Genomic DNA, 15,993 nt, shown 5'->3' with positions numbered 1-15,993 from the left:
CAAAGTGCTTCAGATTCATCAATTATCATACTCAACCCCTTAGTGATTCAAAATAAGAATTAAATCATTAAAATGTCCATGACAATTTTAATATTGTGCTGTTTGGGATGCATATTCTGAAATACTGGGGAAATATATTACCTAGTCAAAAGGGCAAACTTATCATTCACAACCCTATTCAAGAAGATGTTCTAAATATAAAATGCACTGTTGGGTTTGAAAATTATAGATATTCAGATGATTGATCTCCTTTGAATACAGTTGGAACCAGGCAACGCTACACTACAACCCAGTGAAACCTAGTGCTTCAGTAAAAAAATGACAAGAAGAATTAACGATTGCAAGTTTATTACATGAAACAGCAAATTCCAGACAACCGAGTCACATAATAGACAGCCAGTGCAACAGGAAGTCTCTGTTCTTTGTATAAACCAAGTCATCAAGCTGGTAAATTGACCCATGAACTTCATACGCCATGGTACTCTGAAACAAATTAACACAATATTATATCTTTTGTCGAGATGTTGATCTGAGTATGACTTTGTATTCAGTTATGTATGTATGGTCCTTCCCAAAGTTAGAAATGAAATGCCTTCAAATTCTAGCACCAGAAGATTAAGATGGATGAGAGCTTGGAAATTTGGATAAGTGCCCAGGTGTATTATTTCTACTCAAATATGAATCCTCCCTCCTCACAGTTCTCTTTCCACCATGTCCTAATTCCACTGTCCTTTTAGGGTATGGAGGTACGGCATGCATCTTGCAGCTGGGTTGGCTGTGGATAAAGTTTACTGCTATATGTAAGGCTAGGGCATCATTATAGAGTAGTGGCTTCTACACTAACCATTTAACAAGATCTGTTTGATAATATAGCAATTCCACTAACACCAGAGTACTTCACATAAAGTACTGTGAAGCAAGTTTACTCTAATTGGTTTTGAACTGTTTTGCCCAAAAGCTATAGGACTGTCTCTCTGTTTGGCTTATCTTAGTGGTTGTCAGCTCATGCTTCCAGTTTTTCTAAACAGCTCTGGGCAGCACTACCTGTCCCTACAGGTTTCATAGCTATGAAACCTTTCCCACCCACATGCATACCTAACAACACAAGAACAGCTGCACTGGCTCAAACCAGAGATCCATCTAGCTCCTTATCTTCCATCCATGAACAGTAGTGGACACCCTAAGACCAGAGCAAGTAAGTAATGATGCTGCTCTACAACACTCTCCCAAGTCTTTGGTTCCTTTCTTTCTGAAATGGTTTAATCCTGAATATACAGCAAAGGTATTCTTTGCTTGTGTTTTCTTTGCAGTTTTTCTTTCCTATCTTTCTGTACTGTCCCAAAAAAACCCAACCCTTTCAGTCAACAGCTGGAAGTAATTCTTACTTTGTAATCAGAAAATTTTTGTGGGGTAAAAGATTGGAAGAAGAGAGACTGAAGGAGGGGACACATGTACATTGACTGTCTTGTCCATTTCCTATTAAAGCTCACTAAGACCTTTAATAGACACTTTCAAAGATGGATATGCAAGTGCTAGGTGATATTAGATCTCACCATCTTCCTACCTTACATCCTCACCCCTGGTCTTTCTAGTTAATGTTTACCCCAAAACAGGTCCCAATTCTGATGTGAGGATGAGTCCCACCTGCATGCAGAGATCTGTGTTAGTGGGTTCTCATGTAGGATTAGATGACTAAAGGTCTCGGAACAGACAGGAGTCTAGCTTTTGTATTCCAAGTACAATTTACACACTCTGTTTTTAAACTTTAATTTCTGTACCATTTCTATAATTTTGCAGAGGATGAAAGCTCCTCCTTACTGAACCTTAAAGAGATAAGAAAACAATCCTTTTGTCAAGAGCGTACACTAAGTTTCTGAGCATGAAAAGAATGCATTTCTGCCCAGACACCTCCTAGTGACGATATGAAACATCCATGTGGGTATCTAGGTTTGTAATACTTCTCAGTAACTCCTTCTGTCACAAGGATCACCATTATTGGGGAAAAAAAACCCCACAACACAGAACAAGTTCTTGTCACTTTTGGATGCTTACTTACCACTGCCTTCGATAGTTCTTCCATTTCGAGGCTGAAAAATATAATAATTAGAGGTTTGTGCAGAAGTATTAGATGCCAGATTTATAAGCACACCAAAATACATCTCCTATCATGAAGACAGATTACATAAGGCTGCAGTAAGATTTCCCTTAAAGTGATGACATGTCAAATACCAGGGGATCCATGCAGGGTAGGGTTTGTCTTTGAGTCTGAGAAATATTCATTCAGCCTCTGTCCAAACAGCTAAACAGTCTGGCTGTAGTTATTCTCATTAAGGATCTTGGTCCCAATTCATTGGGGTGCTACTAGATGCCTAAGAAAGAGCATATAAATACCAGCACTGAAAGTACCTGGCTGGACACACTTGACGTGAGCTAAAATGTAAATGACAGCTAAACTGGGACTCTTGCTACCTGCTATGTCCTACTTTATAACTTTTTTTTTAACATAGAATCGTAAAAGCATTTAGGTTGGAAAAGACCTTTAAGATCATCAAGTCCAACCATTAACCTAACACATACTGAGTCCACCACTAAACCAATTAAGGGTAAAGTAATAATTAATTTAATGTCTCCTGGCTTGGTGCCTGAATTATTTTTTAATGAAAGTAAAACTAGAATAGAATCATTAAGGTTGGAAAGGACCTCTAAGATCATCAGCCCAACCGTCAGCCCAACACCACTCTGCCTACTAAACCATGTCCCAAAGTGCCATGTCTACCCATTTTTTGAACACCTCCAGGGATGGCGACTCCACCATGTCTCTGGGCAGCCTGTTCCAATGCTTGACCACTCCTTCAGTAAAGAAATTTTTCCTAATAAAAATTTTTCCCCACCAGTCCTTCCTAAAAACTAGTTTGCTGTTAATCATTGAGTGTCTAACCCAGCATATTCTGCATTAGACCATGCCATAGTTCAGCAAGCCAATGGGTGAAAAACATGAGAGGAATTGTGGTATCCATAATTTTGCTTTAGCTTTTCACCCTGTTATACAGTGTGCCATCACTTGCTGGCCAGACCTTTCAGATCAAGTGGACATTCAGCTACGCACAAGTTTTATCTGGTGAATTTAGTATCAGTGCACCTTGGCAGTCTCAGAGATACAAGCCACATACTACTTCTGTCTTTGGATGATTTGGCTCAAGATAAAACATTTGCAGAGACACCTCTTCAAATAAAAGTGTTTAATTCACCCCAGATCTCATCATCTTGTTGTCTTTCAGTTGAACAAGAACTTTTTAAGCAAATGGCTCCCTAAGCTTTCAAGCAAGGGATATTTGGCCTCTACACAAAACAAGTGCAGCAAGAATTTGTGAAAGGAAACAGCTGCTCATCTATGGATATATAACGCTGTCTGTGATTCAGAATCTTTAAAAAGTAAGAGATTCAGATACCCTGAAAAGGAAAAAAGGCCGTCCCAGAGTCCCATGACTATCCTGTAAAATAAAACACAAACAGTAACAAAATACTTTAAACTCTGTTCCACAGACCTCTTGACAATTTTCAGTGTCATTCCATCAGAATATCAATAAATTCAGAGCCTTTTTCAGCAGCAGGCAAACAATAAGATTTTGATAGTCCCCAATGCCCATTCAACTGGAATACTGATTAACAATTAATACCCAAAGGGCATTGTCAAGAACTATCCATTCTGTCTAGTGTAAATATACTAAGTTACCATAATTAAAGATTCACAGGCTTTAGAAAATGTATAAAAGCTTTACACATGGTGGATTGCTTTGCAGAAGCAGGGTCAGCACAGCTCACTTCCCAGCCACTGAAAAAAACCAAGCTGACCAAAAAAAAAAAAAAAAGCAGCAAAAGAAACAGGGAAAGGTCCATACTTCCCTGTCCATTGCTACTTGCTTGTCTTCACATTTACATACCTTCTTTGTAAACTTTGCAGCAGCAATCTGTGATTCCTGCAAGTGGACAGTGTAAGTTAATCAAGATGCTGTCATTTCTTTGGTTTGTTACAGTAATCCTCCATCACCAATGAGGTTGCTCCACTCCATGTGAAAAGGGAGAGAATATTACACATATCACAGACAGATACAAGAACAGACCCTCTTAAAGATCGATTTTAAATCTTGCCGTAACCAACATTACCCCATTCGTTACCATCGTTCAACAAGCTTCCCTTGCTGCACAGCAAAGTGCAGCCATGCTCTGGGAGGTGAAGCAGAGCTCCACCTGGAGTGGACGCAGCAGCTCCATTCCTCAGGCTTGGATTGTACTGATAGCTCTTACCTTGTTAAAATGTGGCTGCTCTCCACCTTTCAGACTGCCCTTGGTTTTAACCCGGGTATGATCGCTGGTTTTAAGCCTTCCCCTGCACCCTTTATTCTTCAGGAAATTGCTAATTTTTCTACTCAGCCTTACATCAAGGAATAGAAACTTCCCCATGAATTCATGGGAGCAGACTGAGCTTGGAATCTAACAAAGCCCTGAACCTGCAGTCTGGTACATCTGGTTTGGGAGCCCTCCTGCCCGCAGCACAGCTGCCTGGCTGCACGGTCCCAGGTGGGGATAGCTCTGTGTGCCGCAGCCACGGTTACATCAGTGAACAGGTTTAGTTACCTGGGGTGGGCTTGAAAAAAATCAGGACATACAATGAGCAAGGATGCAAAGACACAGGAGGAGAACACAGGAAAAGCATGTGGATGGGAAACTGGAGAGGAAGAATTGAAAAAGACAACATATACAAGCAAGAAGGAAGAAATCGGGATTCAGGGTATAAGATGAGGCTGGTTTTAAGCTCTTTTTAAATTGTTCTTGGTTCAAGCCTCAAGGCAATGATTTATAGAGCAACTGACATCAACTTACAGGGCTATGAAACACTATGGCACAAAAAAATCACTTGTTTGATCAAGGTGCTTTAAAGGATTAAAAGGAAGAGACTGCAACAGAGATATCATGAATGCTAGTTTTGTTCTGAGACGATTATTACATACCAATCAAAGACAGACTGACTTATGACTTAACCTGCAGTTTCAAATATCCTAGTAATTTATAACGGATGAGAGTTTACTATGTGGAAAAAACATGGTGAAAACTGGGCTTCTAAACGGTGTGTTGGCTTGACTTTAGGATGGAAATTTTAAACTCTCATGGAGGTGACTGCAATGTAGCTGGGTTTAGATATTTAGTTCTTTTTGATTCCTTTGGAAGTGCCATCTGCAAGATTTACCCAAAGATTAGACATCGAAACTAAACAGTCTCTTAGCTCTCCCAAAAGATTTTAAGTTCCCCAGATGGACTTCAAATCCCATTAATGCTAAAATTGCTATTGACTTTGCCTTTCATAGTGCTAAGGCATCAATCCTTCTCTTGAAACACTGTCTACCTTCTCTAGATAATCTGTAACTCTGAATCAATTTTTTTTTTTTTAAATCCACAGACAAATACAGGGTCATGCACAAAGTTGGAGTCCAGCTGAAAGCAGTAGGATTTTGTAAGTGTTTCATTGGGTGCACTACATATAGACTTGTGTTTGCAGTGTCTTCTCAAGATTCCTTGTGGGTTGAGAAAGTACAACTTCATGTTATAAGAGATTTGGCCAGCTGGGTAAAAATCTGTACTTTCTGCATAGCTCTTTTTTCCATCTCACATTTAGGTTTGATCTACCATTTAATCAGACCACACCAAGAAATCATATTGCAGATAAGTAGCTGATATTAGTCATCTCTCTTGAAAGGATATTGTATGAGATCCAGCTCCCAGTCTTGAGGATGCATAACAGAGGGTGAATTTTTTGCAAAGTTAGTGACTAAAATAGTAACCAGGAATAGGGCTCCATTCAAAGTTACCTGATGATTCTGCTCAGGTATTATTAGCTAAGCTGCAGAAGTATAGGAGTCAAATGTTTTGAGTTCAGTATTATTAGACATTTAAGACTGAAATGGTAGAATTTTTTATACAATCAACTTCTGTATTGTAGAGTTTTATGGCTGCTTTAGGAAAGCATGCTTGGAATTGTAATAAGCTAAAGACACTGGCAAGAAGATATATTGAAATACATGTTAAATTACTTTCTATTGTTGTCTTGAAGGCTCTACTCGTGATTCGAAAAAACAGAGGACTCAAACTCCACAAGTAAATTAGCCTTTTTAACACACCCAGGGCCTGACTGAATTTTATTGGAAAGGTTCTTAATAAACTGGTGATAATAAAAAAGTGATATAAAGCAGAACTGACATTGAGCTAGGTCATAATATGACCGCACCAATGAGGAAGAGCTATACTCAATAACTCCTCAACTTTATCTTTCAGATCTGACTCAAATACAAAAAACAAGCTCAAGTAGAATATTAAAAATCAGTAAAGCAACTCATATACCTCCATGTGTGTGCAGCATGAGCTTAAGTATGCTGTTCATCCAAAGTTGCATATATTTTTAGCATATTTAACCCTGTATTATTCAAAAGTGAGGGTCAGGTTAAAATACTGACCCCAGCTATAAGTGAATGTTTGGTTCTTGAGCTCCAAATTGGTAAAAAACAGCAATTTGATATATAATTTAATGAAGTCAAGAATGACACGCAAGCTACTAAGGAAAAGAAAAAAATCTTGTATATACTCTCCCACATCTCCTAAACCATGATGATATTAGATTATACATTATTGTTGGAGATAAATGTCAAGAAGTTGGTTTTGGAGAGGTTGCTTTTTAAGTTTAAGGAGGGAGGGGACGCTCTGAAGTAAAAGAAGCAGTTACACCTTACCTCATTTGTATGCATGCTGTTGAATATGGAATAACAAAGATCCAAAACAGTGCTGGAGATCTGCAAAACCAAACAGTACTTTAATACATTTACTGAGAGGATGTGGTGTATATGGTTTGACAGAACAGGCTTGATTCTGATCCCAGCGTGATGTAAATTGAACATGGTTCCACTAAAACCACTCAGAGCAGGGCAAGATTTACGGAAGCTATTATGAGCTGAAAAACTAGTATTTTGTATGAGGAGAATACACACGATACTACTAATGACTACAATACAGTCTTGTGCTATAAGAGACCTAAATCAGCCTCTTGTATTTGAAATACATTTTCCTATCCTAAATGTTCTACAAATAGGTTTGGGTTCTGGCATATCCAATCTACACTCAATTTCATCTATAAGCATTTCAGTCTATCAGTACCATAGTCTTTAACCATGTGCTGAAATATACTGTCCCATACTCATTGCCACAGGACAAGGATTTGCCGATGCATGCAATCACATTAGACGAGAAGTAACTACAGCTCCAAAGGAAGTAAAATGAAAATATCTGAACAACTGGCTCTGAGAACTATGTTCCACAAATCTTGGTTTACAAAACTGAAATATTTCCAAGAGGAAAAGCCACCAGCATAAAATGTTCAAAATTTCCAGATAATTGCTGATCTTACTGTCGTGGTTTAGCCCCAGCCAGCAACTAAGCACCACGCAGCCGCTCGCTCACTCCCCCTACCCCGACGGGATGGGGGAGAGAATCGGAGGAGTAAGAGTGAGAAACACTCCTGGGTTGAGATAAGAACAGTTTAATAATTGAAATAAAGTAAAATAGTAATGCTAATAGTAACAGTATAATAATGATAATAATAATAATGATACACGAAGCAAGTGATGCACAATGCAATTGCTCACCACCCGCCGACCGATACCCAGACAGTTCCTGAGCAGCGATCGCTGCTCCCTGGCCACCCCCCCCCAGTTTATATACTGAGCATGACATCATATGGTATGGAATAGCCCTTTGGGCAGTTTGGATCAACTATTCTGGCTGTGCCCCCTCCCAGTTTCTTGTGCGCCTGGCAGAGCATGGGAAGCTGAAAAAGTCCTTGACTAGCATAAGCAGTACTCAGCAACAACTAAAAACATCAGCATGTTATCAACATTCTTCTCCTACTAAATCCAAAACACAGCACTATGCCTGCTGTTAGGAAGAAAATTAACTCTATCCCAGCCGAAACCAGGACACTTACAAAGATTTTTCTCCCCCCTTTGAAAACAAAAATGACCCTTGGGCTCAGTAGCAAATGCAGCAGGGCTGGTCTTTCAAAGTTACTCAGTACTGCCTGACGTGTTTGCAAGCTCTGGGCCAGAGACACCACAGCAGAAACGAGCTGTGAAACCTCCACCTCACCCCCCTGTCCTCTGAGCACCATCCACCCACCACCACAGAGCCGGGACCAGGCAGGACCCTGCCTGGAACTCCTACGGCACTGACCGGCACCTCTTGCTTCGCTGCTAGCTACAACAGTGATGGGAAGAAAAGCGCTTTTTTTCCTTTCTCTGGGTCTGAGTTCGCACTGCAGAGAGAAGAGCACATACACCAGCAAACTTACTCTGCTCTCCAGAGCCGCTGGCTCTCCGCAGAAGCTCTGCCACCTGCAGCCACTGTGCTGAGGGTTACATGGGACAATGTCTATGCCTGAAAGAGAGCCCCAGCAGATCAAACCGATCACCAAAGCCACTTTACCTGGGGTTGATTTGACAGTTCCATCCACTGACCAAAACACAGCGCCAGTTGCTTTAAAAAGTAAGGATCAGACATTAACAGTGGGGCTCTCATACCTTGGGACCTGCGTTTGAGTTTGGGGAGCCAGGAGTGGCTGGTCATTGGCTTTCGCTGCCCCGGGTACCCTATTCTGCACACAGCTGCACATCCCACCCCTGCCCATACCCATCCCACCTACCCCCCCGGGCAGCAAAGGGGTTCAGCCTCCCTGCTCCCTTCACCCCCCCCCCCAGGGGGTTCATAATGCATTTCCAGTCCGTTGCCAGGTCCCTGCCTCATCTCCCCGCCATGGCCGAGCTCCGTTCCCCACCTCCCTCGGCCAGCCCGGGCGGGACGGGCTCTGCCCCGCACCTCCGCCGCGCACCGCTGGCAGGCGGGGAAGGCAAAGAGGGACATACCTGGCTTTTGGGCAGGTCCGCGCCGTCCCCGTAGTGCGAGAAAGGCTGGGGGAACCCTGCGGGGACACGGGGGGAAGGACACGGCTGTGCGGGGATGGACGCCGCGGAGCGCAGCCCCGACGGCAGCCCTCGGCGGGAGGCGAGCCTTGCTAAGGTTTGGGGGTTCGCTGGTGGTGCCCCCCTCCGCGCTGGGGAGGGGGGGGCGGGACGTACCTGAGCCCCGCGGGAGGGCGCAGAGGCAGCAGGCGGCGAGCAGCCAGGGCAGGGCGGGCGGGGGCATGGCGGGGCGGCGGCGGGCGGAGGAGCGGACCGGGGCCGCCTTTATGGGGCCGCGCCGAGCCCGGGCCGCCGCCCAGCCAATGGGCGCCGGGGCGGCCCCGCCGCCGCCGCCGCTGCCGGGCGCGGCGCTACCGGGCACGGCCGCCCCCCACCGCCGCCCCCCGCCGCCGCTTCCCTGGCCCGGCCCGGCCCGGCCGTGACCGAGAAACTGCCCCCGCCTTCCTCGGCCGCGGGAGGCTGCGGGCACAACAACCCCTTGCAGCGCTACAGGCTTGGGGAGGAGTGGCTGGAAAGCTGCCTGGCCAAAAAGGACCTGGGGGTGTTGGTAGACAGCCGGCTGAACATGAGCCAGCAGTGTGCCCAGGTGGCCAAGAAGGCCAACAGCATCCTGGCTTGTATCAGGAATAGTGTGGCCAGCAGGAGCAGGGAGGTGATTGATCCCCTGTACTCGGCGCTGGTGAGGCCGCACCTGGAATACTGTGTCCAGTTTTGGGCTCCTCAATACAAGAAAGACATTGAGGTGCGGGGGCGTGTCCAGAGAAGGGCAATGAACCTGGTGAAGGGTCTGGAGCACAGGCCTTATGAGGAGGGAATGGAGGTTGTTTAGCCTGGAGAAGAGGAGGCTGAGGGGAGACCTTATTGCTCTCTACAACTGCCTGAAAGGAGGCTGTAGTGAGGTGGGTGTTGGTCTCTTCTCCCAAGTAGTTAGTGATAGGACGAGAGGAAATGGCCTCAAGCTGCACCAGGGAGGTTTAGATTGGATATTAGGAAAAATTTCTTCACGGAAAGAGTAGTCAAGCATTGGAACAGGCTGCCCAGAGAGGTGGTGGAGTCACCATCCCTGGAAGTGTTCAAAACGTGTAGATGTCCCTTCCAACCCAAAGCATTCTATGATTCTATGATTCTATGATTCTATATGCCACTTTGGGACATGGTTTAGTGGGCATGGTGGTGTTGGGTTGATGGTTGGACTGATGATCTTAGAAGTCTTTTCCAATCTTAATGATTCCTAGTTTTTACTTTCATTAAAAAATAATCCAGCCACCAAGCCAGGAACCATGAAATTATTACTCTACCCGTAATTGGTTTAGTGGTGGACTTGGTAGTGTTAGGTTAATGGTTGGACTGGATGATCTTAAAGGTCTTTTCCAACCTAAATGATTCTATGATTGTTTTTATGATTCTATGATTAGGGCACCCCGTCCTCCACCCTTTGGAAACTGCTGTCAAAGCTGGTTTTCTAAGAAGAGGTGAGGGAAAGGAAGGAAGGAGAAAGGAAAAGGAAAGGAAAGAGAGAGGCTGTGCAAGGAGAAATGGCAGAGCTGGTGGGATTTACATTGCTGCTGGGATTTACATTTTAAACAGGAAATTGAGTTTTGTAGTAGTGCTTACTGAGTCTTTGGAAAATATTTCTCCTCGTGGCAGCTTGGGAAATAAAGTTTGCCTTCTAATTAGAAGGGATGCGAACTTTCATATCGAACAAGTCACAGCCCAACTTATTATATCTACCTTCACGTGCAATAAGGAAAGCCATCCACCTCTTCCTTCATTTCGTAGTAGGTATGGCTGTAGACAAGACATAGATCTGCTCATAACAGAAAGGTGATTCTCTGTTCTTCCTGATTTAATCATTGGGTTTGACTTTGGCAAATGCTTCCCAGCTTTCTCTCTGCTAGGTCTAAGGGCAATGCTTTCTAATCAGATCTAAGACAGAGACAGGCAGAGTCCTCTCAACCTCTTTTTTATAGTCTTTGTGCCTGCTGAAGCAAACACATATGCAGTTGTCCAACTTCTCACATATGTAGTAGAGATGTTCAGGAGGCAATGGCTCCAGGTGGGATATAAGACATAAAAAGCTCAGAAGGTATTATTGGCACAGCAGCCCGCCTCAGCTCATAATGTTCCTCAATGGCTGCGCTGCGCGCTGAAAGGATGAAGGCAGGACTGTTCCTGGTAGGAGCATCTCAGCATCTCAGAGCAGTCAGAGAAGAGACGCACCTGCTTTCTCGCAGAGAAGAAAAGGGGAGCCAGACTTCATGTGACTTCGTCAGCTCCACAACTGTGTGTGCTGAGTACGTAAAGAGGCACAGGAGCTGCTGAGTGACCCCAGAACCATTAGTTCACCCTTTGTTCCTTCCTCTGGGAGAGGCGTCCATCTTTGCCTCATCTCAGCCCTTTGGGTGCAATAATCTGAGCGGGGAGCTGTCAGGAGAGGTCAGACATTGCTATAGCAGGCACTCAGCTGTCAGCTTCTCACCCAGTTTCAAGACAGGATAGTATTCAAAGAGATTATTCCCTCTGACTGTAGAATTTTTACCCTTTGTGGGAGCTAAAGCAGGTTGCGGTGAGTTTTGTGATGATGGTTTCTCATAGCAAATCCTCCCAGGCTTTGAGTAACAGGGAGATGCAGGGTTCTAGGAAGCCCATACCCCTTTTCTGCAGTGACACAGCTTTCTGTCCAAGCCCACACAATCCTGGAGTGAAGGTGTTCTCTGTGGTTGTTAAATTTTCTCAGAAAAGAGAGGATGGCATTTTATTTTTGATGGCAGCAAGAAGCTGGTTCTTAGTTGGTGCAATGTCATTTATGCCAATGTGGTCACAGAAATGTGAAAACAGAGCCCCACTAGTGTGAGCTGGGCCCATCAGAGGTAGACAGGTAAAGACACTCTGAAGAATTATACAATTTCGTATTAACTATCTTCTTTCTGTCTTTTGACACTTCAACTAACCTGAAAATCATTGTTCATCAACATTGTTTCTGTTGCTATGCTTATCACAGATTTTGCACCCAAATCACAGAATCGTTTAGGTTGGAAAAGACCTTTAAGATCACCCAGTCCAACTGTTAACGTAGCACTGCCAAGTCCACCACTAAACGATGTCCCTAAGTGCCACATCACTCCCATGCTATAGAAACATGGGATCTTAGAGACACATTCTAGATTCAGTGCTTGCTACTATCTTTTTGAATACTAGCATATTAGATACTACTACTACTAAATACTAATTATTTGCTACGTTTCAGAATAAAATACTATTAAATAGCTACCAAGTTACTAGTGATTATTCACTGTAATGGGATGTGGTTCTCCAGCTTTCCTGGTCTGGTAAGGAAGGCACAGTCTGCTGCTTTCTTCCTCAGGCTACTCATTTTTCTGCCTAAAATCCCACTTCTGTTCCTGTGTCCCCCACAGCCTCTTCAATAATAGCACCTGTCAAGGTATTTACTTATGTCTGAGTTTAGGAGTGTGGATTTTTTGCAATAGTGTAGGGGAAGGGGTATGTGATCATGCTGGGTGGGCAAAACCTACCTCTTATGAAGTAAAATAGTGGATGCTGCCTGAACCTTTCCTTCCTCCTTCTCACGTCCAATGCAGGATCTGCTGCTTTATTGCACCCTTTCCCAGTGACTAGCTTGTGCTTTCCTTCAGCAAATTTTGCCTACATATTGGTCCCATGAAGCCTGTGGAGTTTGCTTCATTTGCTTCAAGTGAGGCTTATACTTCAAGATGACATTTAAAAAGTCATACAATTTCCATTAAATATGACAGTGCGTGTTTATGCTGAATACTAGGCTGGTTTACTGTGGGTTTAGTTAACATGCATTCACCTTTCCAGCACAGACAAGCAGTCCAAATGGTGAGAGCTCGCCTCATTTTTTGTTTCTACATGGGCAAGTCTCCACTCAGCACTCAGAGCTGTGGGCCCAAACTTTGCTCTCACCAGCACGCACTGGCCATTGAACTTCTGGTGTTAAAAAGAACAGTGGAAAAAAACACCCACACTTTTGTAAAAGAGACATATAGTTTATTTTGTAGTATAGGTGTTGATTTGGTTGTCAGAATGTCAAATAAGTACAGAATAGTCAATTTTATTCTTTTCTTTGTGGTCAGATTGCTATATTTTAGAGATGTAAAGCCACAGTCTGAAAGTTCAGTAGGGCAGCAAGTAAATATTTCAAGGGGATCAGTAAAAGCATGCCTCATACAGCTGAAGTTCAAAGACAAGATGCTAACCAAGAGGATCAAAATGGAGGAGAGGTGCTCATGGGGAAGTTATGGAACTAGACCGGGAATCGGAATGTTTCCATTCTTCTGGATAGTTTCTTGGCTAATTTCTTGGATAAACATGATTTTATGTCTGCTGCATTCAGCCAGAGAAGTGGTAATTCCTCTGAAATGAAGCAATTTACACCTACCGGGTTGTACTGTATGGAAACAGTACCGTGGAAATGGGCTATATAGGGCTATACTGGGCTGAAAGTTCATTACAGTTAGTACACTTAGACACATTTGAAGAGATCTTCAATCTGGAACTTTCACTTGGCTTAATTTTATTTGGTGCTTCCCCAGTCGGACAGGGAAACAGTATGCTGTTCTGCTTAGGCAATCAGTGGGATAACTCAATCAGTTTCTGTGGTTGAGCTTTCATCAAGGATTTCTCCTAATGATTTGTTCCTGACTCCTTAGCTTGTGCCTTACCTGAAATTTCCAGGTGGTCTCCCAGTCAAATACTGGAGTGGCTGACATACTTAGCATGAACAGCTGAACAGACCTGATTTTAATAGCTGAATGCCGACACTCATTCATCCGTACCTCCTAGATCTGAATTATTTAATTTGTAGCTTTAATTTTCTTTGAGTGTAGTTATATATAAATCATAATTTTGTGGTTATAGAGGAATTACCACAGTCTGTGGTAATGGATACCTTACACTGATTACTAGAGTAAAGGATATAGCGTAATATATATACCATACATCTCATATTTCTGTCAAATACCCAAATCCTAAATCTCCATTAGTGTATGTGAAGAGAATATGTAAGAATATGTTAAAATAAGTGTTTGTGTCACCAAGAGCTGGCTACAGGGAGAACTGATCCCAGACCATTTTTACTTCCCGACCAAGTTTCCTCAAACACCACTCACTCTAAACCCACCAGCCAGAGAGAAGAAACTACCAGACGACATTAATCCATTTCAATAACAGAGGAGCCACCAACCCTCTGTTGGTGATATTGCTCATCATCTGCCTGAGTTTAAGACCATGCACAGAAGCAACCCATCTAGGAAGCTGCGTGTGTAAGTAACTGGGAGCTCAGGCCTCCAGACACTCCAAGTTATGCATCTATCACTGAGGGACGTGCAAGGAGTTTAACCCAAGGCTTTGCTTCCCTTAGCCATATTTAGCAGCACTTACTCCTGTCAGAGATCTGAGTTGAGTGCCATTCAAAACGAGTACGTACTCAAACAGCCACTTGCAATTATTGCTGAACATATCTGTATTTTTATTGTTGAGTGGTTTGACTCATTTAATTTGAAAGCAAGTAATTTTCTCACTCTGTTTCAGGTCAAATGTATTTATACAGAATTCTACTGGCATTGAAAATGAACTGATTGCTTCACTGACACGTTAAGTTTCATTTGTATGAATTCTTGTATGTCTTCTGACTCCTGACAGCTGTAAGATTTGAGCTAACATTCATTCTCCCCTTTGGCTGAAGTGGTTGTGCCTGGACACTCATTGGCCTGAGTATTTTCTTATCTCATTAGATTACATTACTCCACAAATGCTTTACTGTAGCAAAAAAGCAAAAGCTTTTCAGCTTTTAAAGCATTTTATTGGCCTGAAAATACTGGAACTATAAGTTTCATGGAAATGGCCACTCCTAAGTCTAGCGATCAGACCAGACTGGCAAACAACAATAAACTAAGAGCTGTTAATACTAAGTCTGTTTATGCTATTTGGATTAGGGTCCAAAATAGCCTGTCCGTAGTGATGCGTCCCCTATAGCCTCTATTGAGAAGTGCATTTCACCCCTGAGGGGTGTTTCTGTACACGCCTGAGTCCCAGAGCCCTTCGTGCACAGAGTATATATGACCCATTCCCAAAGGCGGATCACAAAAGATCTGCCTGGTCTGCCTGTAAGCAGCTGGCCAGAAGAGTCACTGGCAAACAAAAGGCAGGCTTTCCTTCGGAGGAGACTCTCCGTTTCGCAGCTGAATGTCTTTTTAAAGCTTTTAATCTCCTCAAATAAATCTGAATGCAGTTTTTTAAATTGTTGTCCTTTTCCAAGGGTCTGTTTGCAGAAGCACAGTGGCTTTTGTTTTAGGCGTAGAATTAAGGACTCTGTCTTACAGACTTTGGCTCCATTAACACCCTGTTTACATGTTATCTTCTTGAGTTTAGTTGTTCCATGTAGGCCAAACCTCGAATTGAGAGGGCTCTCCCTGCTCAGGGGAGGACTCCATGACTCTAAGAACTCCAGACCACCTGAACGAGCCCTTCAGCTCACTTTGGTCTCTGCTCTGGGGACTGCGTGTTGCTGAGCCCAACAGGGACCAAAGTTTCCGGTCAAGGATCCAGAGCCAGTGTTAGACATAAATGTCTGGAAAAAAAGTTCCCCTAATACGATACAGCGGCCAGACAAGACAAGTGAGGGAGAATGACAGTGTGGTGGAGGGAATACAGACATTTTGTAGCTCCTACTCCCCATCTGCATTTACTTTCTTTTCTTTCTAAGTATTTCTTGCCAGCAAAATGTTGTGTATTGGATTGCTCTTGTGGACCGCTCTTGGCAAAATGGCCTGATAAGACAGGAATGTGAGTGTCAACAGCATGTGTAAGCGGAGTGCCAGAAACTGTCTGAGAGGACATTTGCCCAAACTGGTCCTGCTAAAGAGGAAGATGAGCATCAGCAGGATTTAACAGTAACCGGGGAATTGGAGTCTTTTGAAACAAAGGAGGAGTGAGC

The 15,993-nt window shown here is 43.3% G+C and overlaps 1 protein-coding gene across 1 annotated transcript; it reads right to left on the bottom strand.

Annotated features, from left to right (window-relative positions):
* Window positions 1-381: 381 nt before the first annotated feature.
* On the bottom strand, window positions 382-9,240 carry NMS (neuromedin S). The gene is given in 11 exon segments (XM_075716495.1): window positions 382-483; window positions 1,088-1,095; window positions 1,604-1,720; window positions 1,723-1,752; window positions 2,057-2,087; window positions 3,450-3,491; window positions 3,942-3,977; window positions 6,780-6,839; window positions 8,524-8,574; window positions 8,961-9,016; window positions 9,174-9,240. Coding segments are annotated over 11 exon segments (600 nt in total).
* Window positions 9,241-15,993: the final 6,753 nt, after the last annotated feature.

The sequence above is a fragment of the Pelecanus crispus genome, chromosome 1, assembly GCF_030463565.1.
Source record: "Pelecanus crispus isolate bPelCri1 chromosome 1, bPelCri1.pri, whole genome shotgun sequence".
In the NCBI taxonomy this organism is placed as follows: Eukaryota; Metazoa; Chordata; class Aves; order Pelecaniformes; family Pelecanidae; genus Pelecanus; species Pelecanus crispus.
Note: the sequence above shows the minus strand (reverse complement) of the source record. Positions and strands in the feature narration are given on the sequence as shown.